The sequence below is a fragment of the Rhinoraja longicauda genome, chromosome 14 (assembly GCF_053455715.1).
Source record: "Rhinoraja longicauda isolate Sanriku21f chromosome 14, sRhiLon1.1, whole genome shotgun sequence".
Lineage (NCBI taxonomy): Eukaryota > Metazoa > Chordata > Chondrichthyes > Rajiformes > Arhynchobatidae > Rhinoraja > Rhinoraja longicauda.
The window spans coordinates 13,682,113-13,708,493 of record NC_135966.1 but is presented as its reverse complement, the minus strand read 5'-3'; the positions used below and the strand labels follow the sequence as shown (position 1 = coordinate 13,708,493).

Here is a 26,381-nt window from a genome sequence, read left to right as displayed (position 1 = left end):
CTCTGGATGGGTGGTAAGGGATGAGCGAGCTAGGGAGTCACAGAAAGAGTGGCCTCTGCAAAAAGCAGAAAGGAGTGGGGAGGGGATGGTGCGGATGGTGGTGAGATCCCATTGCACCTGGTAGAATTGATGAAGGATGAGATGCTGGACACGGGGTGAAAGGTGAGGACCAATGGAACTTTATCTCTCTGTCTGTGGGAGGGTCTGGGAAATGGAGGAAATGTGAGTCGGGGCTCCATCAGCCGCATTGTATCTCACTGTATCTTGGTACCCTTGAGAATAATAAACCAAACTAAAATAGAGGGGAACCAATATTTCCTGAAAAGGGAGGACATTTCAGAAGGCCTGGAACAAAAAGCCTCATCTTGAGAATAGATGCAGCGGAGGCAGAGGAACTGAGAGAAAGGAATGTATCCTCACAGAGACTGGGGGGAGGAGGTGAAGTTGAGGTCACTGTGGGAGTCAGTGGGTTTATAGTAAATGTCAGTAGATAGAATCGCCTGAAATGGAGACAGACAAGCAGAAAAGGAAATTGTTAGCAATGGTCTAAGTGAAGCTGTGGACAAAGTTAGAGGAGAGTGATAATATTGACGAGTTCCACATGAGTGCAGAAGGCAACGCGAATCATCATGCTTTCCTTCTCTCCCGAGATTCTGCCTGACCCGCTGAGTTACTCCAGCATTTTGAGTCTTCCTTCGATTTAAATCAGCATCTGCAGTTTTTCTCCTACACTCTTTCTATAGTCTACTCATGGCTGGTACTTTACTTCAGATCCTCCACTTAAACTAGTCTCAGGATCTGGGTTAGTTGTCATCTGGGCTGGTTGACATGGGCTCTGATGTGGTGCCTTCTTCCTCTTCTACACGGAACAGCTCAGCAGCTGTTGTGTGATCAAGTGACATACATTTGGTAACTAATATGAAAAGGACATGAGGGTCTTACTATGTTGAGCAGAGAAAGAGCGGAGCAGTAAGGCTAGTAGAACACGAGAAGCATATTGTCATCATAATGATCTCTGCTGGCCATTGCTCCTGTGTCTTCATCAAACAATGGCCTGAGAGCCTGATAGGACCCTTGGGGCCATTGCTGCAACGTGGGTTACTCTTACCACCTCCTCCAACTGTTGTTTCATTTTAGCGTTTGCGGGCTTCCTGGGCTTTCTGGCTTTCAGGACCCTGCTATGTGTCCACTTTTCTCTTAGGAACTCACGGTCTCTGTCAGTTAAGCAAGGTGATGACACCAGTCGCTGTGCGACATTGGTCGTTGCTAATGGACCGCAAGCAACATAATGAAGTCCAGCAGTAGATGGATTAGAATGCGTGGAACTCCTAAAAATATTGGCATTTAGTGAGAACGTGCAAACTCTGTACAGACAACACCCGTAGTGAGGATCGAACAGGGGTCTCTGGCACTGTAAGGCAGCAACTCCACTGCTGCGCCACTGTGCCTTCTGCTGCACCACATTGCTGTTTAAAGGTGTAGTTCACACTGACCCTGGAAAACATGGACCATCTCCTAACCCTTGGGAACCAGCTTTCAGCATTGACAGATATCGATGATGAAATTCAATATTACCTTCAATGCCCAGATCAGAGTTCAATCAATTGAGGAAAAAGGCTTTTGAAAATCAAGACCTCAGACTTGGCACAAAACCGATCCTTGTCCTTCTCTATGCTTCTGAAACTGGAACTACCTATAGGCATTGGAAAAATACCACTAGCTTAGTCTCTGCAGATTCACTGGAAGAATAACTTTAGTTTAGAGATACGGCATGGAAACAGGCCCTCAGCCAACCGAGTCTGCGCCGGCCAACAATCACTCGTACACTAGTTCTATCGTACACACAATTTACAGAAGCAAATTAACCTACAAACCTGCACATCTTTGGAATGTGTGAAGAAACCGGAGCACCCAGAGAAAATCCACAGGGAGAACATGCAAATTCCGTGCAGGCAGCACCCAGAGTCAAGATCGAACCCAGGTCTCTGGTGCTGTAAGGCAGCAACTTTACCCTCTGCGCCACTGTGCCGCCCTTAAAAATAATGAATAAATAAATGCTTTTCAGTGTCCTCTCCCAGGCCAACAACTCGACATTGATGCTCTAGTTACAGATAACTGAGTACATTGGGCAAGGACTGTGGTTCCCATGTCCAACGTCAGACTGTCGAGCTACTCTGTTCAGATCTATGTCTTGGGAACGGACACCAGGCACAGGAGAAGGTTCATGGATGTTCTTAAAGCCTCCTTAAAGAAATGCAACATCCCCATTGACCACTGTGACTCTCTGACCTATCATCGATTAAAGTGGAGAAGGATGGTATTGGAAACCTTGAGTCTTTGCATTGGGAGCTTACAGGTGCGCTGCATAAGTGGTGGAAGGAGCAGACCAACTACCCACCTGCCCACCCAGTCAGTCAACAACTGCCACATCTATGGAGGAGCCTCTGGTTCAGGCGCAACAAAGCTCAAGTGGAAGTACGTCGTCCTTGATGCTTCGGGGCTGCTGAAGGAGAAGGAAAAAATATGTTTGTGTACTTGCTTGTGTAAACTTGTTAAAGCAATTTTGGATCTAATTGCATTATTAAAAACATGCAAACATCTTCCTGTTTCTCTGTATTCCACCTGCATTGTCTATAATCAACAGTAAATTTGACTTGAAAGAAAGCAGTCTACCCTTGGGGTGCCTCCAAGGTTGTTCTGTAACTAGGTTCAATTGAAAGTATGTAAAAGCCATCTGGAGCCATTCAACTGGTTTCCCTGCATAATAAAAGTACCTGAACTCCAACTTGTGGCTTTTTTTAAACATAGAAATTCATTTTGTGGTGAAATTAATTTATTTTAAGTGTCCTCAAACTACAATCATTGACGAAAGGTTGGAAAAGGTTGCGAATCTCTTCCAGTGATTGAGCAAGTGGAGTGCATAACTCTCATGCCCATTCAGATACTCCACCATGGTTTGTGACATTGGACAAAAGATAGTTAAAAGCGGTGCTGTGACATTTTGCACACAGACTCATGCACTAAAGTGTGATCTGTGTGCTTCCTAATGGGAGTTAAATTCAGAACTTATAACTGCTACCTCGTTGACTCACTGACTCCTGAGAATCAGTCTGCTTAACCTGTTCACTGCCAAGGTTTTTTTTCACTCTTTGCCATGACCGGTGGTCAGGGCCGTCTTAACGCATGGGCCTGATGGGCACTTGCCCGGGGGCCCACGAGCATAGGGGCCCCATGCTGATCTGTGTATGTTAAGTGACTTGCAATAAATAAATACTACTTTAAAAATGTAGGTTCAATAAGTGCTTTTTTCGCAACATTTTCGGTCACTAAGTGCTTCTCACAGCGATCTGTAAGCGCTTTTCGCAACAATGTAGCACCCTAAGTCCATCGCTAAGTGCTTTTCGCCGGCACGACAGGGGGGGCTGGTAGGGAAAGGGGGGTGGGGGAGAGTAACGGTAGGGGCCCCAGTACACTGCTTTGCCCGGGGGCCCATAATGCTGTAAAAACGGCCCTGTCAGTGGTACTGAACAGGTTAAAGAATTGCCCTCATGACAGCACAGACAGTGACAGAAAAGGCAATTACAGAGCTGAGGGAAAAGACAGGGGATGGGGATAGGGAAATCTTTGTATCTCATGCTCTCTGTGCAGTGGTTTGGCTTAATTAACTATCATGCTGTGAGTGGCCTCAAAACAAATGTGGGCTGATCATAATGTGCAGCTCAGCATTGATTTAAACTAAAAGGCTGTGCAAACTAAAAGGCGTATCAGTGGCACTGGTTCCATAATCCAAATTGTTAGAAACCAATGCTGATAGATGCAGTGCAAGACATTGATGTCACAGTGCAAACCCTTTACTTGCCGACTCATTGCCAAGTACTACATGATGTACTCCTAGTTTATATGCGAGTGTAAAGTGAAGGTTGTAGATCACACCCAACCGTTCCATTATACATATTCAATGCAAGAAATATACACTGAACAGCCAAAACATTATGACCACTGACAGGTGAAGTGAATAACATTGATTATCTTGTTACAATGGCAGCTGTCAAGGGGTGGGATATATTAGGCAACAAGTGAACAGTCAGTTCTTGAAGTTGATGTGTTGGATGCAGGAGAAATGGGCAGGAGTAAAGACCTGAGCAACTTTGACTAGGGCCAAATTGTTATGGCTGGATGACTGGGTCAGAGCATCTCTAAAACGGCAAGGCTTGAGCAGTGCTCCCGGTCAGCAATGGTGAGACCCGACCGACAGTGGTCATCGATGGGCAACGAAGGCTATCCCGTCTGGTCCGAACCGACAGAAGGTCTACTGTGGCACAAGTCACAGAAAATTTTAATGATGGTCACGGGAGGAATATGTCACAATACACAGTGCATCACACCATGCTGCGTATGGGGCTGCATAGCCGCAGATTGATCAGAGTGCCCATGATGTCCTCCTGTCCACCGTCGAAAGCTCCTACATTGGACACACGAGCGTCGGAATTGGACCTTGGAGCAGTGGAAGAAGGTCCAATGAGTCCCGTTTTCTTTTAGATCCTGTGGATGGCCGTGTATGTGTGCGCCGTTTACCTGGGGAAGTGATGGCACCAGGATGCACTGTGGGAAGACGACAAGCCGGTGGAGGGAGTGTGATGCTCTGGGCAATGTTCTGCTGGGAAACCCTGGGTCCGGCCATTCATGTGGACGTCAATTTGACACGTGTCACCTACTTAAACATCATTGCAGACCAGGTACACCCCTTCATGCCAATGGTATTCCCTGATGGCGGTGGCCTCTTTCAGAAGAATAATGCGCCCTGCCACATTTTACACATTGTTCGGGAATGGTTTGAGGAACATGATGAAGTGTTCATGGTGTTGCCCTGGCCTCCAAATTCTCCAGGTCTCAATCTGATTGAGCATCTCTGGGATGTGCTGGATTGACAAGTCCAATCCACGGCGGCTCCACCTCGCAACTTAAAGGACTTGAAGGATCTGCTGCTAATGTTTTGGTGCCAGATACCACAGGACACCTTCAGGGGTCTTGTGGAGTCTATGCCTCGACGGGTCAGCGCTGTTTTGGCGGCACACAGAGGACCAACAGCATATTAGGCAGGTGGTCATAATGTTTTGGCTCATCAGTGTATAGTACTGTTGGTGCTTGAAGTGCCATTAGGTGCTTGACTGAAAAAGAACTGCCATGTAAGTGCCTGGACCAATTTCCCAATGAGTGTAATTTCACAAATGCAATCTAACCGAGTTAAAACTAACTCTCTGTGTTATTTATACAAGAAAAATGTGCACAAATGGACCCAGTTTCTAAGCTTGAGGCTTACCTTTGTGGACCCAACTCAAGGGTGGTAAAATTCATCTTTGGATGCAAACACTAAATTAGTGCATGAGCATTGGCCACCCCCAATATTTTTGTGGCCTGGGAGTATTCATTGAACAGTCAAGGTAGAGTTCATTTCTCTACATTCTGTCAAGTAGAATCCTTACTTTTGGAATGCTTGTCCGCTCGATCTCAACAGCATAAATGTTTTCTTCAGTAGATTCTTAAACGTGCATTGAGGTATACATATAGTGTTGTGGCTTATGGCTGAATCAGGCTAGTACTTTGTACACAACGATAACATCAGGATTTAAAAGAGTTAAGCATCCTGAGACGAAAGTTGTGCAGTATTAACTCCCTTTAAGCTTCCAGCAGGCGGAGAAAGTTAACAATCTCCTTTAAACTTTTAACCTTTCAAAGATAGTTCTTTTACATGCAAGTATTTAGGCAAGGGCAGATTTTGCTCCCGAAGAGCATGGTTAAGGTTAGAGCCTGGCAGAAGACTAAGGAAAATCTGGACCATTCTCAGATCTGTGGTTGCAGCATACTCTCTAAACTGGAAAACTGTCAATAATTCTGCAAAGCTAAATGCTATTATCTTGGTAATGAGCCACAGGAATTGGACGCACTTGACTTAGAAATGTTTATTTGGTTACTCTTCAAAGCTGGCCCAAAGATACTTTTGCATTCTGGGTATCATGCATAAAAATAAACAATAACAGTGAACAACAGGGAGGTGACCAGATGCGTTGCCTCAAGGCAGAACTCTGAAACAATAGGCTTAGTTTGGCATAAAGTCAACAACTCATTTTAAATTTCTTGAAAGCTTTGTACAAATATTCTTATTTGTTGTAATATTTTGCATGGGAATAATTGCTGTCAGTATTGCAATATGATATTTGGGATTATTGCCCCAACTATACTGGAAGAAAGAGACACATTGGATAGGTATGGTTCAATGGTGCTCTATTTGTCACAAATGCAACTGCACAGTGAAATTCTTTTTGCATATGTTACACATGCTGGCGTCACCATTTTTGGCGCCATTATTCAAAGTCCAAAGTCCGCGCATTTGATGTATTGGAGTAGAACTGTCCTGTTGTATAATTGGTACAAATCATTCATTGTAACCGGGTGATGGTCAGTTTTCACTGAACATTCAATGGAAGGTTTATATTTCTATGTTTTGTAAGGTAAAATTCTTACCTTTTGGAATTTTCCTTGTCATGGCACAATATATTTAACCGTAATGAAGCATGAGATTCTATGTGAAAACTAGGATGGCACTTAAACTTGAAGGATATATGTTAAGCTTCCTGTTAAGATTCTTTGTTTTATCCAGCCAGATGAAATTGGCACGGAATCTCAGAAGCTGATGACTCCAAGATGAGAGTGACAATTCCCGTTACTGCCAAAATTTCACATGAATGCAGCTGAACATTACACCACCAATTATTTCAACTGTTACTTTACTTTTTGTTCACTTTAGTGTCTTAATTTAGTTTTGCCTCATAATATTTCCCAAGGCCATGCATCATTTATAGTCAAGAAGGTGATTAGGCAATCTGCCTCTTTCATTCTGGGCACACAGTGGCGCAACGGGTAGAGATGCTGCTTCACAGCACAAGAGACACAGGTTCCTTCTTGATCTTGGGTGCTCTCTGTGTAGAATTTGTTTGTTCTCCCTGTGACCACATGAATTCCGTCCTGGTGCTCTGGTTTCCTCCCACATGCCAAAGACATGCAAGTCTGTAGGCGAATTGGCCTCTGTAAATGCTCCTAGTGACTAGGAAGTGGATGTGAAAGTGTGACAATTGTGAATGGGCGATTGATGGTCGATGTGAACTCGGTGGGCCAAACGGCCTGCTTCCATAATCAATCAATACATCCACCCATCAATGAATCTTCCATGCTCTATCTCGGCTTATATGGAGTTTCCTAGTTCTTGGTATTTTGCCAGAGTAGCATGACTCAGACGAGTAATTAATTAGAATGAAGATTGCGACATTTACACATTTTAACATGCCAGGCTAGAAATGCATTGATCCAGCATGCCCTATTAAAAATTACTGAATGAGAAGCAGTTGAATATATTATGTAATATGTAAGTCCCCATACCCTAGTTTCAAACATTTTTCATGCAATGCTCTCCGTATTGTCCTGCAATTTTAGTTTCCTTTCTACCAGCTTCCATCACATACAACTAAATCAAAACCATTAATTTTTATGCCATTCGATTTATCTTGAATCTGCTGGCTAAATCAGTGGTGAAGGCACATTCAGAGTAACTTTGATGTGAAAATTGCTGACCTACTTGAGAACTAAATATTTGCATGGAACTAATTGGCTAATTATTTTAGAATACCTGCAGAGGCATGATTTCCTGAGTAATCTCCCTTTATATTGTTTGATTCTAGTCAGTGAATTTTCATGAAGAGATACGTGGGTCCAAAGTTGAAATAATATGTTGTAACCTCATAATTAGTTTTTTTCTTATGAAGCCCAGGAGATTGTGACTCAATACAGTCAGTTATTTATTAACTTTATGTTACCTTAATCCTTGAAAAGGGTGGTGAGGAGGGAATGTCATGGTGCAATGCATTTGCATGGTTCACTAAATTATAAGGCATGTCTATAATAGTCTGAGCTTGATATCTAAGCGACGTGTAAACCATTTCTACTTCAAAGGCCACACTGTTAATTAAATGTGTCTATTCACCTCATGATATTAATAACTTTCCCAAGAATTGGTCGAACCGCACCCTACGATGGTCTGAAAATCCATTTAAAGCACATCTTTGCAACAATAATGGGAGAAGGCATTGGATTTAAAATATGACAGGAGATTACAGCTCCCTCCCCAAACTATTCCCTTTCTACCCACCTCCATTTCCACCATTATTTTACATATGACAATAGACAATAGACAATAGACAATAGGTGCAGGAGTAGGCCATTCAGCCCTTCGAGCCAGCACCGCCATTCAATGCGATCATGGCTGATCACTCTCAATCAGTACCCCGTTCCTGCCTTCTCCCCATACCCCCTCACTCCGCTATCCTTAAGAGCTCTATCCAGCTCTCTCTTGAAAGCATCCAACGAACTGGCCTCCACTGCCTTCTGAGGCAGAGAATTCCACACCTTCACCACTCTCTGACTGAAAAAGTTCTTCCTCATCTTCGTTCTAAATGGCCTACCACTTATTCTTAAATTGTGGCCCCTTGTTCTGGACTCCCCCAACATTGGGAACAAGTTTCCTGCCTCTAATGTGTCCAATCCCCTAATTATCTTATGTTTCAATAAGATCCCCCCTCATCCTTCTAAATTCCAGTGTATACAAGCCTAATTGCTCCAGCCTTTCAACATACGACAGTCCCGCCATTCCGGGAATTAACCTAGTGAACCTACGCTGCACTCCCTCAATAGCAAGAATATCCTTCCTCAAATTTGGAGACCAAAACTGCACACAGTACTCCAGGTGCGGTCTCACCAGGGCCCGGTACAACTGTAGAAGGACCTCTTTGCTCCTATACTCAACTCCTCTTGTTACGAAGGCCAACATTCCATTGGCTTTCTTCACTGCCTGCTGTACCTGCATGCTTCCTTTCAGTGACTGATGCACTAGGACACCCAGATCTCGTTGAACATCCCCTCTTCCTAACTTGACACCATTCAGATAATAATCTGCCTTTCTATTCTTACTTCCAAAGTGAATAACCTCACACTTATCTACATTAAACTGCATCTGCCATGTATCCGCCCACTCACACAACCTGTCCAAGTCACCCTGCATCTTCCTCACAATTCACACTACCCCCCAGCTTAGTATCATCTGCAAATTTGCTAATGGTACTTTTAATCCCTTCATCTATGGACATACAAAATAGTGACATACATATGGACATACAAAATAGTAAGAGTAGGCCATTGGGGCACTTCTGCTTGCTGCAACATTTAATATGATCCTGGTTCATCTAATTATAATCTCAGCTCTGCGTTCTCATTTACACATGGTAAACATTCACCCCTTGCTTTCCAAGTAAATATCCTCTTCTGCTTTAAAATATTCAAAGATGCTGCTTTCAAAGTGAGTGTTTCAAAGACTCACCACCCTCTTAGAGAAACAATTTTTGCCTCATCTGTCTTAATGGACAACCCCTTAGTTTTGAATTGTGATTCCTAGATTAATCCACAAAAGGAAACATCCTCTCCATATCCACAATGTCAAGAGCCCACAATATTTCATTTCCATCAAATCACTTTTTTGTATACACTTCTCGGCAAAATCACCAGCGCTGGTGATTTTGCATTGGCAAGTAATGGGAAGAACTGCTCCTTCCCTGTGCTTTGTTTTTGGTGTCTTTAGAATTCCTTGTTCCTCACCCTGGAATTGCATGTACTCTTTTGCAGAAATGAAATGAGTGGGTAGCAATCGGCCATGCTTGTTCAAAGACAGGATGCATTGAGTGATGTAGGAGCATAGAAACGTAGTAAAATAGGTGCAGGAGGAGGCCATTCGGCCCTTCGAGTTAGCACCGCCATTCAATATGATCATGATGGCCTCAGCACCTTCTATATGTAGCATTCATGAATACGTTGACATTCGTTATAGGCCTGTGACTTTGTCACTAAAATCAGCCTTTCTTTGCCAAGATTGGTGACCTTCCTGTGGCTCTTGCAGCTACGTTAAGATGCAGGAATATGTTGTGAAACTCATTTGTCTAACCTGCTTCCTTCTCTCCAATGTCCCCATACCAAAACCATTGTACTTGGATAAAAGAGGTCTGAAATAATGTAATAAAAATGAACTCCAGATGCTAATTTATACAAAGAGAGACACAAAATGCTGGAATATCCAAGCGGGTCAGGCAGCATCTCTGGAGAAGATGGATAGATGACGTTTTGTGTCAGAACCCTTCTTCAGACATGTTTGGTTCATTGTAACCACATGTTATGATTGTGGGTGAAAACATAGAAAAATAGGTGCATGAGTAGGCCATTCAGCCCTTTGAGCCAGCACCATCATTCAATATGATCATGGCTGATCATCTAAAATCATTCCTGCTTTTTGCCCATATCCCTTGATTCCTTTAACCTGTAAGGGGTTTCTGCGCTGAGCTTTCGCCCGACCTAAGGTCCCCGTGCCTTGCTCTGATCCCTTGACCAGGCCGTGCACACTGGTTCCCCGTGAGTGGTTCGACCCACTCACCCCTTACGGTTCTAGACACTGGACTTAGGTGCAGGAGCTCTTATAGTGCAGAAAAAATTCAACCAGACCAGATTTTAAAACCAGGGTTTAAATGAAAAAGGCTTTTATTCAGCACTTGGGACTATTGTCCATGAATACTTATACAGTTCTATAATACATGACTATGAAACACATACCGAATCACACGAATACTTATAACTATGAATCATAAAACACACACAGTTCTATAAGACATATACACGAATACCTTTTACTTATGAATTCTTAAACACAGTTCTGCAAGACACATACACGACTGTAAGATGGGGAACGCACGACGCATCGCAACCTTGACCAACACATATTTTAGTACACACCCAACGTTTATTCACAACCACCCTCCCCTCTACACTAAACTATGTCCAGGATATGTAGGATTTGGAATGCATGCTCACCATGGGGCTATTACTGGGGTTACTGGCTGTTCGTTTGGCAGTATTTCTCCTCGAGTTGCTTGCCTGTTCCTCTCTCTTGCATCCGTTTTTCTTGCCTGTCTTTTCTTCCTCCTGCATTCGTTTTCTTGCCTGCTTGCGTTTCTTGCAGGTTTTCTTCTAGCTTCAGCTTCTTCTTCCAGTATTTCTTCTTTAGTTTAAAACCCAAAAGTAGTGGCCAGTTATACTGTTTCTGACCCGTCCTATCTCCCGCCAGATCTTGGAATCTCTTTGTTCAAAAAGATATGTATGAGGTTTTCTTCTGATCTGCCTTATGGTCAGGGATACCGGGGATGGCCAGACGGTGTAAATTGGGATTTCATTGTGAGGTGATGGGTGTTAACTGGTTTCCCATCACCTACCAGGTAGTTTTCTATGGGCTATTGTGCCCCCTCACTGAGATGAACTGTTTAGGTCGGCTTGGGGCATTGTGAGTATGCTGATGTCAGCGCCCCAGTGTCTGGACTCCGACCTGGTTTCGTAGGTTTCTGCATGGCCAATACCCATCCTTTGTTCTGGCCGTAGCTTTGCAGAAACCTAGAGACTGGGTTGTAAGGTTTTTACTTTTTGTGGCTGGTCACGAGGTCCTGCGGCCATTTTAGGACCCACGGATTGTGACATCCTTTGTTAATCTGACCGCAGCCTTTCTCCGCTATCAGCCCCAGTCTCTCGTTTAAAATGTCCAAACTGCAGCTCTTTGGTATTGTGTTGCTTTCCAAATGAGGGAAAACTTCTCAAATCTTACAAACCCAAAGAGCTAAATCTAACTCCCTCTTGAAAACGTCCAGTAAATTCGCCTCCACTGCCTTCTGTGGCAGGGAATTCCACAGATTCACAACTCTCTGGGTGAAAAAGTTTTTCCTCATCTCAGTCCTAAATGGTCTACCCCTTATTCTATAACTGTGACCCCTAGTTCTGGACTCCCCCAACACCGGGAAAATCTTTCCTGCATCTAGCCTGTCCAATCCTTTAAGAATTTTATATGTTTCTATAAGATCTCCTCTCTTCCTAAATTCCAGTGAATACAAGCCCAGTCGGCCCTTTCTTTCATCATATGTCAGCCCCGCCATCCCGGGAATTAACCTGGTGAACCTACACTGCCTTTATCTTCCTCAAATTAGGAGATCAAAATTGCACACAATAATCCAGGTGCAGTCTCACCAGGGCCCTGTACAACTGCAGTAGGACCTCTTTGCTCCTAAACTCAAATCCTCTCACAATGAGGGCCAACATGCCATGAGCTTTCTTCACTGCCTGCTGTACCTGCATGCTTACTTTCAGTGACTGATGTACAAGCACACCCAGGTCTTGTTGCACCCCTCCTTTTCCTAATCTGGCACCATTCAGATAATAATCTGCCTTCCTGTTCTTGCCACCAAAGTGGATAACCTCACATTTATCCATATTATACTGCATCTGCCATGCACCTGCCCACTCACCCAACCTATCCAAGTCACCCTCCAGCCTCATAGCATCCTCCTCGCAGCTCACACTGCCACCCAGCTTTGTGTCATCCACAAACTTGGAAATGTCACATTTAATTCCCTTGTATAAATCGTAAATATATATTGTAAATACTGAGGTCCCAGCACTGAGCCTTACAGCACCCCACTAGTCACTGCCTGCCATTCTGAAAAGGACCCGTTAATTCCCACTCTTTGCTTCCTGTCTGCCAACCAGTTCTCTATCCATGTCAATACCCTACCCCCAATACCGTGTGCTCTAATTTTGCACACTAATCTCTTGTTTGGGACCTTGTCAAAGGCTTTTTGAAAGTCCAGATACACCACATTCACTGGCTCTCCCTTATCCATTCTACTTGTTACATCCTCAAAAAATTTAAGAGAGATTAGTCAAGCATGATTTCCCCTTCATAAATCCATGCTGACTTTGAATGATCCTGCCATTGCTTTCCAAATGCGCTGCTATAATATCTTTAATAATCGACTCTAGCATCTTCCCCACTACCGATGTAAGGCTAAATGGTCTATAATTCCCTGTTTTCTCTCTCCCTCCTTTCTAAAAAAGTGGAGTTGCCCCCCAGTCCACAGGGACTGATCTAGAGTTAAGCGAACATTGGAAAATGATCACCAATGCATCCATGATTTCTAGGAACACCTCCTTGAGTACTCTGGGATGCAGGCCATCAGGCCCCGGAGATTTATCTGCCTTCAGTCCCAACAGTTTACCTTACACCATTTTCTGTCTAATGTGGATTCCTTTCAGTTCCTCTCTCCCACTAGATCCTCAGTCTCCTAATATTTCTGGGAGATTGTTTGTGTCTTCCTTATTGAAGGCAGAACCAAAGTACTTGTTTAATTGTTCTGCCATTTCCTTGCTTCCCATTATAAATTCACCTGCTTCTGATTGTAGGGGGCCTACATTTGTCTTCACTAATCTTTTCCTTTTTACATATCTAAAGAGGCTTTTACAGTCAGTTTTTATATTCCCCGCAAGCTTTCTTTCGTGCTCTTCCCCCCCCCCCTCTTAATTAACCCCTTTGTCCTCCTCTGTTGAATTCTAAGTTTCTCCCAGTCTCCGGTTTGCTGCTTCCTCTGGCCAATTTATATGCCTCTTCATTGGATTTAACTGCTTCTTCCTTGGATTTAACAAGGTCATAGCTGTTCTTAAATTATGCCTGATGTGTTGCCATGACCATGAAAAAAATATTTTGATTCTGGATACTGAGGGTTTAACTGTGAGCTCTTAGCATTAACATTGTTTATACATGAAATAACATTTCATGGGCAAACCCTTCAGTTAATAATCTATCACTAACTGACTTTATCATGGTAATCAGATGCCACAGTGTGACTTCCATTGCTGTATGACTGCAGGTTCAATTCTGCACAAAAAAAACACACAAAAAAGTGAACGTTGTGCACAGTTCTACCAGTTAAAACATTTTTGTAAATTTTCTAAATGGCTCATGACTCCGTTTACCAAGTGGAAAGCTAAACCATCCAGGCCCCTGGAAAGAACCTTTTGACTTGTCCTGAATTAGTTAACTTCATATAATTGCTTGCAGGGAGCAGGGTTCAAAGGGAAAACTGGTTAGATTTCCTGTTCCTGATACTTATTCAATTACCTTTGATGGAAGTCTGCGTGTGCATGTCAGGTGGGATGGGAATGTTTTGAGCAGTAATGGCCCCAGAAATCATATGCCCTGCAATACTTGTGTCGAAGTTTGTCCATTAACCGTGGCAAGTTGTGTGAACTGCCAGAGCACAGTCAGCAAAGATTTTACATATTTTCCAAGTGTTATTACTGTGTAACAACTCCTCCATGATATATGTGTATGTGTGTCACATTCCATTTAATGACTAACAGTTGGTATTTCTATTCCAATGACTACCGTAGATCTTTATCCCATACCTGGCACTATTATTCCAGCATTACTATATTGTAATGTGATCGATATGTACCCTAATTTAGCAACTGGAGAACAAAAGTTTCATGCAGTTGGGCTTGAGAGAGAACTGTTAATGTAATGTGGGGAGACAAAATTGAAGATTGTTGCAATTTTACAGTTTTTTGAAGATGTTTTGTGCAGGAATCCTGGCAAAGAAATAGAAGTGTTCTCAATATACTTAACTGGCCAACTAAACTGTTGCTGAGTGGAAGAAAATGCTGATTCTCTGCCTCCTCATAATATTTGTTCCTCTAGATTTTCATTGAACTGATATAATCACCTCCAGTTTAAATTCCATTTGGAATATTTTGGAGGACCAAGAACCAAGAACCAAGAACCTATGTATGACTTTACTCTAAGAACACTGGAGTAAACTCTTCTTCAGTTCTTTCTCTGTTTTCCCCTCCGCTCGCCTCTGAACACAATGTTTGTGCTTAGCTGACAATCCCTGTGTCTTATGTTGAAGAGTGAAAATGGTAGGGCGTTTCCTATATAGATATATGTATCTCACATCCACCTGCATATGGAACGGTCCAGTTCTCAGGTGGTGGGATACAGCAGAGCATTTTCCCTGAATATTTTCTTCCTTTGGCATGCTGCTGGTCCACTAAAAATTAGAAGTCAAGTCAATTTTATTTGTATAGCACATTTAAAAACAATCCACGTTGACCAAAGTGCTGCACATCTGATTAGGAAAAAAAAAAAGAAACATACAGTGGCAGGCAGCCAAACACAACGGCGCGGCCATCTTGAACAAAATGTTTAACTAAAGCAGAATGGTGTCCCGCAGCCGGTTAAATTGTTTAGTGACTTTTAAATGTTTAATTATTTTATAGTCACCATAATCTAAGATAAAAGAACACTGAGAAGTTTAATTTGTTAATCCTTTGTTCAATTGAAACTTATTTTAATAACATTTTTGAAGTATGATAGAGATACTACCACTAATTGATCATTATGTTGTTCTCAAGAGGTATCACAAATATCTATGCATGCACATCACTTAAATTAATCTGCATGAAATTGGTGTCCTGAAAAATCTTTTCAAATTGCATTTTTTGGTGTTTTTCAAGGAATGTCCCATTGTATTTCATTTCATTGCTTGTGATACATATCAAAGAACAAAGCTGAAAAATTCCATTCATTATTTGCAAATGCAGGAATATACATTAGATTCCAAGTTCTTTGTGTATTTAGGCATGCTGATATATTTCTGGTAATTTAATAATCCAATCATCCTAAATTTTTGTTTTGGTTTTGGATTCTAGGGCCCTCTTGGATTGGATGGAAAGCCAGTAGGTACCTTCTGATCTATGCGTTCAAAAAGCCTGCTTATTTTTTTGCTATCTGTCATAGAAATAACAGACATATAGAAAATCATTATTCAGTTTGAATAAATAGGAATCAGTGTGAAAATCCACTTCACTGCAATTGATTTCTATTGCTTATTAAAATTCAACAGGTTAATATTTATCTGCTATTGTTTTAGTGGTATATTTTTAATGTTATACATTATTTTTATTTGTTTCCTCATAAAATTGAGTTTTTATTTTCTTATATCGAGACCTTTAAAACTAAGCAAAATCTATTGTAGAAAGATTTGGTGAGGGCAACCTAAGTAAGTTCTAACCCTTAGAGTCTAAGTTGAGTAGACTTACAGGCCCTTTGACGCACCAAGTCCACCTGACCAGTGATCCCTGCACATTAACACAAGCGTACACACACTGGGAACAATTTACATTTATACCAAATATACAGACCAAGCCAATTAACCTACAAACCTGTACATCTTTGGAGTGTGGGAGGAAACCGAAGATCTCGGAGAAAACCCACATGGTCACGGGGAGAACGTGAAAACTCCGTACAGACAGCACCCGTAGTCGGGATCGAACCCGGGCCTCTGGCACTGCAAGCGTTGTAAGGCAGCAACTCTACCGCTGCGCCACCATGCTGCCCTAAGATAAGTGATCCTTAAAAAAAAACTTACCACTGTGATAATCCCCTTATTTCACCTGAATACTCTATAATGCCATTTCCAGTAGAATTCCCACCCATCAGGAAATTCAATCAAGCAGTTCCGTTCACTCTTCCTCGCAGCTCTGAAAATTTCCGGAGCTCTGTTCACAGGCGTGATGATGCCATCAGCCTCTTCAATGCTTATCTCTGCCTTACCAAAAGAAATCGGAACAATAATGTATACTCCCAATAAAACAAGGAGCAAACTCTGTAGGAAAATAACTGCGGATGCTGGTACAAATCGAAGGGATCACAAAATGCTGGAGTAACTCAGCAGGTCAGGCAGCATCTAGGAGAGAGGGAATGGGTGACGTTTCGGGTCGAGACCCTTCTTCAGACTGATGTCAGGGGGGCGGGACAAAGGAAGGATATAGGTGGAGACAGGAAGACAGTGGGAGAACTGGAGGGGGGGAGGGGGGGAAGAGAGAGACAGAGGAACTATCTAAAGTTGGAGAAGCAATCTCTGTAGCTACTCAACTAGGGGACATGAAATGAAAGCTTCTGAATGAGACACTGATGTTTTGTTATCTGCATGGACCTGCCTGAATTTTCAATACTATGAATATTTTGTAGCAGAATTGCAAGGATTCACGGTGCTTATCTGCAGTGCAGGTCTATTGAGGCCTCTGCCTGAGCAGTAAACTCTGCTTTCAATGGTGGGATTTAAGTTACAAACTTGGGAGGATCAGTCAAAGGCGCCTAGAAAGATTGCTACAAGAACACTTTGTGTATGTTACATATAGCCATGAGGAGGCAGTGATGAAAATAGAGCATGGAACAGTACAGCATGGAACAGGCCCTTCAACCCACAATGTCTGTGCCAAGTATGATGCCAAGACCAACTCTTATCTGCCTGCACATAAGCCATATCCCTCCATTCCCTGTATATCCATGTGCCTATCCAAAAGTCTCTTAAATGCAGCTGTTGCATCTGCCTCCACTACCACCTCCAACAGCATGTTCCAGGCACTCAACACCTCTGTGTAAAAATAAATTGCCCCACTCATCTTCTTTAAATTTTGCCCTTCTCACCTTCAAAACAACGTACTCTAGTATTTGATAATTCCATCCTGGAAACAAGGTTCCATCTGTCTACCCAATCTACGTCTCTCATAATGTTAAGTATTGATGGTGGAGGAAGTGAATGTTTAAGGGGAGAGCTGGTGTCAATAAAGCCAGCTGCCTTATTATGAAAGGTGCCAGGGCATCTTGTGGTTTACTGGACCTGCATTTACACAGGGAAATGCTGAGCATTCCATTGCATTCTTGACAAGTCTGGTAGGTGCGAAAAGGCTTTGAGGAGTCAGAAAGGAAGTCACATCACAGAATAAATAGCATCTGACCTGCCCTTGCAGACACAGTATATATTCGATGAAGGTGTAGTTGTTGAACATCAGGGTGAGATGATAAGTCTATTCTTGCTGGAGATAATCAATATCTGATATGGCACAGTCTTTACTTGGCAAATATAAACTCACACCTTAACATTTTGATGATGTGAACACCACTGTTTTTGATTTCCTGAGGAGTTACAAATGAATTTGAACATTACACAATCAGCAGCAACCAATTCCCCCTAGGACATTGCAGTAGGTGGAAAGTTATTGGTGGAATAATTGAAGATAGTTGGGCCTGTGACACTGCAGTGATATCATGGTGCTGTGATTGAAAATCCAACAGATTCACTTATATTCTGCTGTACTACAATCTGGCTCCAACCATACCTTTGCCATTATTTCCCATTGACTATAATTTTACTAAGGCTCCTTGATATCCTTGATATCACACTTGTTCAAATGCTGCCATAGTTTCAAGGGCAGACACTCAAATCTCATTTCTGTCATTGGTCCATGTTTGGATCAAGACTATTCTGAGGTCTGGTCTCAAAAATGAACATTACTGACCTCAAGGTGATCATTATTTAGCAATTTATTGGTGAAAAAGAGGTTCTTTGTTGCATTATTAAATCCCCACTTGTTACTTTGCTGATGAGAAAACACACAGGTTGGCAATTAGATGGTTGAATCTGTCCTGCTTTTAGATGAGTTTAGTTTAGAGACACTGTGCGGAAACAGGCCGTGTGGCCCACCACGCCGACCCTACACTAATACTATCCTACACACACTAGGAACCATTTACAATTATACCAAGCCAGTTAGCCTGCAAATTAGCAGGTCTTTGGCGTGTGGGAGGAAACTGGAACACGCAGAGAAAACTCACGCAGCTCATGGGGAGAACATATAAACTCCATACAGACAGCACCCATAGTCAAGATCAAGCCCGGGTCTCTGGCGCTGTAAGGCAGCAACTCTACCACTGCCCCACCGTGCCGCCCAACATATTTGGACTGGACATATTTGGACAGTTTCCATGTTGTTAGGTAGGTGTTGGCATTGTAGCTGTAACAATCTGGAGGTGAGACTAATTTTGGCACACCAGTCTTCCAAGCTGTAACCAGTATGTTGTCCGGACTTATTTCTCCATAATGCTCTCACCCAGAACCTGTTTAGTAGCGTGCAATAATCTCGTATTCTGTCTGAATCAGGAGAGGTATGAAACCTAAGTGAGTTAAACTTCTGCAACATTCATTGCCAAGGGCTAAAATATCCATTCATCTGTCAGTAAAAGTATTTATTTAACTAAATTAATATTTTGTCCATTAAGTAACGATCTGTTGGTGTAAATGACTCACCATTATTTAGGTTGACTGAGCAAATAACATTTTAATTACCCTTTGTGTGGAAAAATGCAATGCTTGGAAAATGAAGAAACCTGTGCTACATGCCACAGTGCTTGATGACAATGATACACAGCACTGCAATTTGCACTTACAAACAAGTTTTGATTATTAATCCCATTGAAAATCAAAATAAAACTGAAGATGATAGATATCTGAAATATAAAAAGAATATGCTGGAAACACAGCAGGTTGGACAGCATCGGTGGAAAGGGAAACAATTAACATTTAAAGTTGAAGATGCTTGTCAGAACTGAGAAAGAAAGGAAGAAAACAAGTTGCAGTGAGGGATGGATAGGAATTGGAATACTTTGAGTATTTGTTGATAGTTTGGTGAGGGGGTTGCTGCAGGAATATGTTGTTGAGATCCTCCAGTTGTACAGGTTAGTGGGGCAGATGGAGGGTGATGGCGTAGACGAAGATGCAAATAGCAAAACTGTTCGACCTGCCCAGGCTGCACTAACAGAAAGATAAGAATTCTCCATTTGCAATGGATGATTTGCAGCAGAAATCACCAGTTCCGATATAGACAGAGAAAACAAATTACCTGAAGGTGGGGGTTTCGGTGTGGAGGATTCGGTATGGACTCCAGAGACTGCCAGGTTCGAAAATAGAAAGTGAGGTGCTTGTATTCACTGGAATTTAGAAGGATGAGAGGGGATCTTATAGAAACGTAAAAAAATTATAAAAAGGACTGGACAAGCTGGATGCAGGAAAAATGTTCCCAATGTTGGGGGAGTCCAGAACCAAGGGCCACAGTCTAAGAATAAAGGGGACGCCATTTAAAACTGAGGTGAGAAAAAACTTTTTCACCCAGAGAGTTGTGAATTTGTGGAATTCTCTGCCACAGAAGGCAGTAGGGGGCAATTCACTGGATGAATTTAAAAGAGAGTTAGATAGAGCTCTCGGGGTTAGCGTAATCAAGGGATATGGGGAGAAGGCAGGCACAGGTTACTGTTTGTGGATGATCAGCCATGATCACAATGAATGGCGGTGCTGGCTCGAAGGGCCAAATGGCCTCCTCCTGCACCTATTTTCTATGTATATGTCTATGCTACTTCCCATGCTTGTAGTGGGTCACATCCAGCGCAGGAGAAAATAGATAGAATAGTAAGAGTGGAAGTGGGATAGAGAGTAATGATGGCATGCACCAGGTAGGTCAAGGTCACTCCTGCAAAGTGGTCACCCAATTTGCGCTTCCTTTCCCTAATATTGAGACGACCATCTTGTAGCCCCTTCCAAGCCCACAAATCCTTCCCAAGATACAGTGCTTTAAACTGAAAGCAGTACTACTGATTGTGCCTAAGGACAGCTTTTTACAACTCGAAACCCCTTGAGAAAAGAAAGAGCATTCCATTAATCTATTTTATTACTTTCTGAATCACTGCTCTAACTTTTATGTGGAGATCAACATTTTCCTGTTGCTTAATAACAACTGTATTTACACCATTGAGAAAATATTTTAATGTATCTGCCTTGGATTCAAAATGAAGATTTCACACTTTTACCCATTAAGTTCCATCTGGATTAATTTTACTGAGTCACTTGGCTGATTTTTGCCCTTTCGTGGTCCCATCTACATAAATTAATCCAGCTCCTAAATTCTGGTATTCCTTCATCCTGTTAGAATTTGTACGCTGGAAAACAGATCAGCCAGTCCAGATCCCTGGAGAACATTCATTAATTTACCCGGAATCTGCTTCCAGTTTCCTAACCAAATGGCAGAAACAATACTCTGCACATAACATTGATTCTGAAGATATGACATTGTCACTGGGTGGCAAAAGTGGAAAAACCTGTTTTATTTCTCAGTCCCAATAGCATCATCTTGTTGATGGCAAAGTGATCAAGAAAGGATGAATGAATAAGTTGTCATTCAGTAAAATATGTGTTAATATACTATAACTATTTTATGTTCTAGGGCCTTCCTGGACCAAAAGGAGGAAAGGTAGAGAATTGTTTCTTTGTAAATTTGTGATACAGCACTTATACTTATTTTATAAAAGTTTATAGTCATCTTACAGTGTGGAAACAGGCCCTTCAGCCCAACTTGCCAACACTGGCCATTATGTCCCATTTAAACTAGTCCCACCTGCCTGCATTTGGCTCATATCCCTCTAAACCTGTCCTACCATGTACCTGTCTAAATGTTTCTTAAACATTGCGATAGCACCTGCCTCAACTACTTCCTCCGCTGGCACGTTCCATCCACCTACCAACCTTTGTGTGAAAAAGTTACCCCTCAGATTTTCAATTTGCCATTTGCCTTCTCATAATTCAGTCGCTGATCCCAGCTCCCTGAACAGACAAGTAAAAACTGCCTGCACATTTTGCACTTTGGTGCTCCAATGTGATGTTCATGTTAAAATGTATTTTGTGTGTTCTGTTGCTTTTTATTGTTATGACAGTATGGCAAATGAAATTCCTCATATGTTGCAAAACATACTTGGCTGATAAAGTAAGATTATGATTATGATGATGATTATGATGAAAATCTCTTGATCCAATCCATATTTACAAAACCTGAATGCTTTTGCATGAATGTTATTTTTTAAATGTTCATCATTGAAGTGCTTTTAGTATGATTGTCCATCTTTATTATAATGTATTGACAGAAAAATGCTACAACAGAGAGCACATATATAGCTGATTAAATTTTAATATGTTAAAAATAGATGTTTTTTCAGAGAGTGCCATATTTGAACAGATAATGTAAGTTCATGTTCCTGTGCAGTACTGATAGAGTGCTACAATGGTGCAGGTATCATCGTGATGATAGAATGTCATTACTTAACCTATGCTCGCTTTCTGCCACCCATTGTAATGAAGAAGACCAAGGGAGTTATCCGTGTTGGCTTAGCCAAGGTTCAGTATTCAGCATCCTTCATACACATTTTCTGGCCATTACAATTTCAAGGACCTTGATATGCATAAATTGACCCCTTTGTTTTCTGCATTGCAATAGAGTTCACACTTCAATGGCCTCTAAACCTCTTTGGGTCATGGTCATACAGCGCAAAACCAGTCTCTTCATCCCAATTCGTCCAAGCCCATCAAGATGCCCCATCTAAGCTAGTTCCATTTGTCTGTGTTTGCCCCATACCCCTCTAAGCCTTTACTATCCATGGGCCTGTCCAAACGTCTTTTAAATGCTGTTATAGTACCTGCCTCAAATACCCCTTCTGGCAGCATGTTCCATATACCCATCTTCAGAGTGAAAATGTAACCGCTAAGGTTCCTATTAAATCTTGCTCCATCTGGAAAAAGAAGTAAAAGCCTTTATTCAGTATTTCTTCCTTTTTGCTTCCAATGGTTATCAGAAAAAACGGTTTAATCATAGAAAAACAAGATTTACCTTGTTTTATTGCTTTTTAAATGTTTCCAATGGGTTACTTATTCTTGGAAGCTATGTTTGTGCCACCCAACAATCGGACTTGACCATCAGCACCACGAGAGGATTTAAACACGTCCCCTTCACATTCAATGGCAAAACCATCACCAAATTCTGTCAACAAACCCGAGAGTCGTCATTGATAGAAATTTAACAACCACCCTAACAACTTAACATGATACTACAGTTCCAAGAGCAGGTCAAGTACTGAGTAATCTGTAGTCTTTCTGCCATCCACAATCATAGTACAAATGCAATGAGTGTTTCCAAGAACACTCCAAACTATCTAGGGTGGAGCAGCCCATTGACACCCCATCCACCGTCACCAACATCATACTATTCCTGCAGTGTGTACCATTGACAAAATGCATTGCAGCTTCTCTCGTTTGTATCTTCAACAGAATCTTGCATAACTCTGCAACTTTTACTGAATAAATACGCAAGGTCAGCATGCGCATTGATGTTGCCACCTGAAAGTTTCCATCAAACTCCTGCACTGTCTTCACTTTGAAGTATGTTTCCAATTATTGGGTCAGATCCTAAAAATCCCTATCCTTCCTTGCTGTGGGAGTCAGCTTCATCATGAAGATTGCAATAGATGATCACCCCCGGGCAGATGGAAAAGAATACCAGATGCTGACCTTGCCAGTACCCTCCAGAAAACATGGGTGAATAGACAAAAACAAAATACCCATTCACTCATCCACTCATTGAATAGCTCTTTATCTGTTCAAGTAGTCCCATTTCCCTACTCTTTCCCCAATGCAATATTTTTTATCCTCAAACTACTTTTCTACTTACACCAGCTATCCCGATCACAATATATTGTTGAACAAAAGCATTCTTCATAATGCCCTTCTTTTTTGTTAGTCATCTAAAATCCGCCTGGTTTGGTTCTGCCATTGGAAAAAGATTCTCCTTGTCAACCCTATCAACAATGTCCATGGTTTTGAACCCCTCAAACAGAATCTCCCCTTAACCATCTCTGTTCTAAGGCCAACGACCCCAACTTCTCCAGTCTCTCCACGTACATTGGCATTCCTTGACTTTGATTACACTCTAATAAATCTCATCTTTGCTCAAATATGATGCCCACAATTAAATACCACACTCCAAATGAAGTGTAGTTCATATTTAATAAAGAAGATAGACACAAAAAGCTGGAGTAACAGTGGAGAGAAGGAATGGGTGACGTTTTGGGTCAAGACCCTTCTTCAGACTTGCCTTGCCTTAACTTCCTTGCATTTGTACTTTTGGCCTCAAATAATAAATCTAAGGGCCTCATTTCCTCTTTTAACAACATTTTCATCTTATCCTGTCAGTTTCAGTCTGTATACACCCTCAGGCTTCTCTAATCCTGCATCCTGTTTCATAATATCAAACCAGCATCTACAGTTCCTTGTTCCTACATTTTACTGCTCCACTGTGAAATCGCCTCAAGGTATGCCTACTTCAAAGAAGTTCTCCTCCTCTCTCTGACAGGAATTCTGTGAGACCCTCTCTCACTGCTCCACCTCTCTGATTCCTGTTGCTTTCCTGTTCAATGACCATGTTCGAACCTTCTGCTTATCAACCCCCCTTTCAAATATCCACCTATTACTTGCTAGATCTGCCCTTCTTCTCTTCCAGCATTCCCCCTCCCCACGATCAGTCTGAAGACGTGTCTCGACCCAAAACATCACCTCTCCATGCTCTCCAGAGATGTTGCCTGACCTGCTGAGTTACTCCAGCACTTTGCGTCATTTCTTTTTGTCAACGAGCACCTACAGTTCTTTGGTTCATCTTTCACCTCAAGTTGCCTCTCTTTGTTCAATTGATCAAAATGTAATATTTGTTCGGTGCTTACTCTATACTTTGCTTCATTGTGCAGGGTGATCAAGGTTCCCCCGGACTAGCAGGTCCTCCAGGTCCAATAGGTCCTCCAGGAATCACAGGAAATGAGGGGTCACGTGGATTTCCAGGAACTCCAGTAAGGAAATTTATTACCTGTTGAAAGCAGATATGAAGAATCAATTGGATTTATGTGGTTTAATTTTCTTACTTGTCAGATTTCAATTTGCATGGTTAGCAAATAACAACAATTGGGGCAATAGGCCTCACTGGAGATGGTGACACAAGCAGGTGATAATTAATTGATTACTATTTGACACCCATCCAATTTTATAGTTAGGCTGCATTTTAGAAAGATCCCTGGTTCATTGTGGCCTCTTTTGTGCCACTGCTGGAGACCAATATTTCACATTAATCCACTGTCATTACATAATGGCTTTCGGAGAATTTTTAGCTTGTAACTTATTTAGTTTAGAATTACAGCATGGACACAGGCCCTTCGGCTCACCGAGTCCACGCCAACCACATTTTGCATCCACTTCCTACACACTTGAGGTAATTTACAGCAACCAATTAACCTACAAACTGGGACATCGTTGGAATGTTGAAGGAAACCTGAACACCCGGAGGAAGCCCACACAGTCACAGGGAGAACGTGCAAACTCCACACAGACAGCAACCGTGGTCAGGATCGAACTGGCGGTGAGAGGCAGCAGCTCTACCACTGTGCCGCAGTGTGATTTTGCAGCAAGCAGTTTTGACCAACAAACCTGGGGAAGTGGTGAGGTTGGGGGTTGGGGATGGCTAACGCCTTAATAGATAGGTGCAGGATAAGTGCATTATCTCAGGAAGGCACTGTGCAGAAACTTGCAGGGTCCTGTTTCATTCATCATTCGCTCACTGCTCATCAATAAAAATGTTTCAAAATTCTGTGGTGAATACCGTAATGGTGAATACTCTGGCTAATGTTTGGGTACCTGAAGCCAACATGAGTGGGGTCAGTGTTGCTCAGATGTGAAGGAGGTTGACCTTCCGGCCATCTCTAAATGTAGTTGTATTAATGGGAAATGTGACCTTCGCAGAACAGGTATTTTGTCAGTGTATTATGTACAGGGGAGTTATGGCTATAACTCCTAAAGTTATCTCCTAACACACCAGAGGAGAAGTTAAGACGTGCAGTAACTCCAGCAGACACATGAACGGGTCAGACCTGTACTCAGCTGGCAGCTTGTCCTGTCGTAGGTTGCAGCAGAGACTTAAACAACTTCTTTCAGTACTGGACCAATAGTTTAGTTTAATTTAATTTATTATTGTCACGTGTAATGAGGTACAGTGAAAGGTGTTGGCTTGCTATCCAGTCAAAGAAAAGTCTTGGGTGGCACAGTGGCGCTGCGGTAGAGGTGCTGCCTTACAGCGCAAAGGACCCGGGTTTGATACTGACTATGGGTTCTGACTGTATGGAGGTTTTACGTTCACCCCTTGACCTGCGTGGGTGTTTTCCAGGATCTCCGGTTTCCTCCCACACTCCAAAGACATATAGGTTTGTAGGTTATTTGGCTTGGTTTAATTGTAAATTGTCCCTAGTGTGTGTGTAGGATAGGGTTGGTGTGGGGCTCGCTGGTCAGTGCAGACTGGGTGGGCCAAAGGGCCTGTTTTTGTGCTGTATCTTTAAACTAAACAAATTTGACTTATTCATGAACACAATCAAGTCGTGCACACTGCATAGATAGACCCAGTACACATTTGTGCTGGATCTGCTGCCTTGTGAGGGCTGGCTGCTGCTCAGTGTTATGTCTGTCCCTGCAAATGTTCTTTCATTCAAAATAAACTTGCAACAATGGAAATAAACAGATAGTGATAAGGCCAAAAGATGTGAAAAATGCGATGTGGAAACTGCAGAGTCTCCTGGAAAATCAGAAGATAGACACAAAAAGCTGGAGTAACTCAGCAGGACAGGCAGCTTCTCTGGAGAGAAGGAATGGGTAGCTTTTCTTCAGGGT

At 42.3% G+C, this 26,381-nt stretch overlaps 1 protein-coding gene across 1 annotated transcript in view; it reads left to right on the top strand.

The window, feature by feature from the left end:
• col23a1a (collagen type XXIII alpha 1 chain a) overlaps positions 1–26,381 on the top strand; it is a 117,601-nt gene that overhangs the window by 52,940 nt on the left and 38,280 nt on the right. Inside the window, exons 6-8 of the mRNA XM_078411297.1 lie at positions 15,676–15,702; positions 21,082–21,108; positions 24,422–24,520. Of these exons, the coding sequence (XP_078267423.1) occupies positions 15,676–15,702; positions 21,082–21,108; positions 24,422–24,520 (153 nt within the window). The remainder of the gene's footprint in view (positions 1–15,675; positions 15,703–21,081; positions 21,109–24,421; positions 24,521–26,381) is intronic.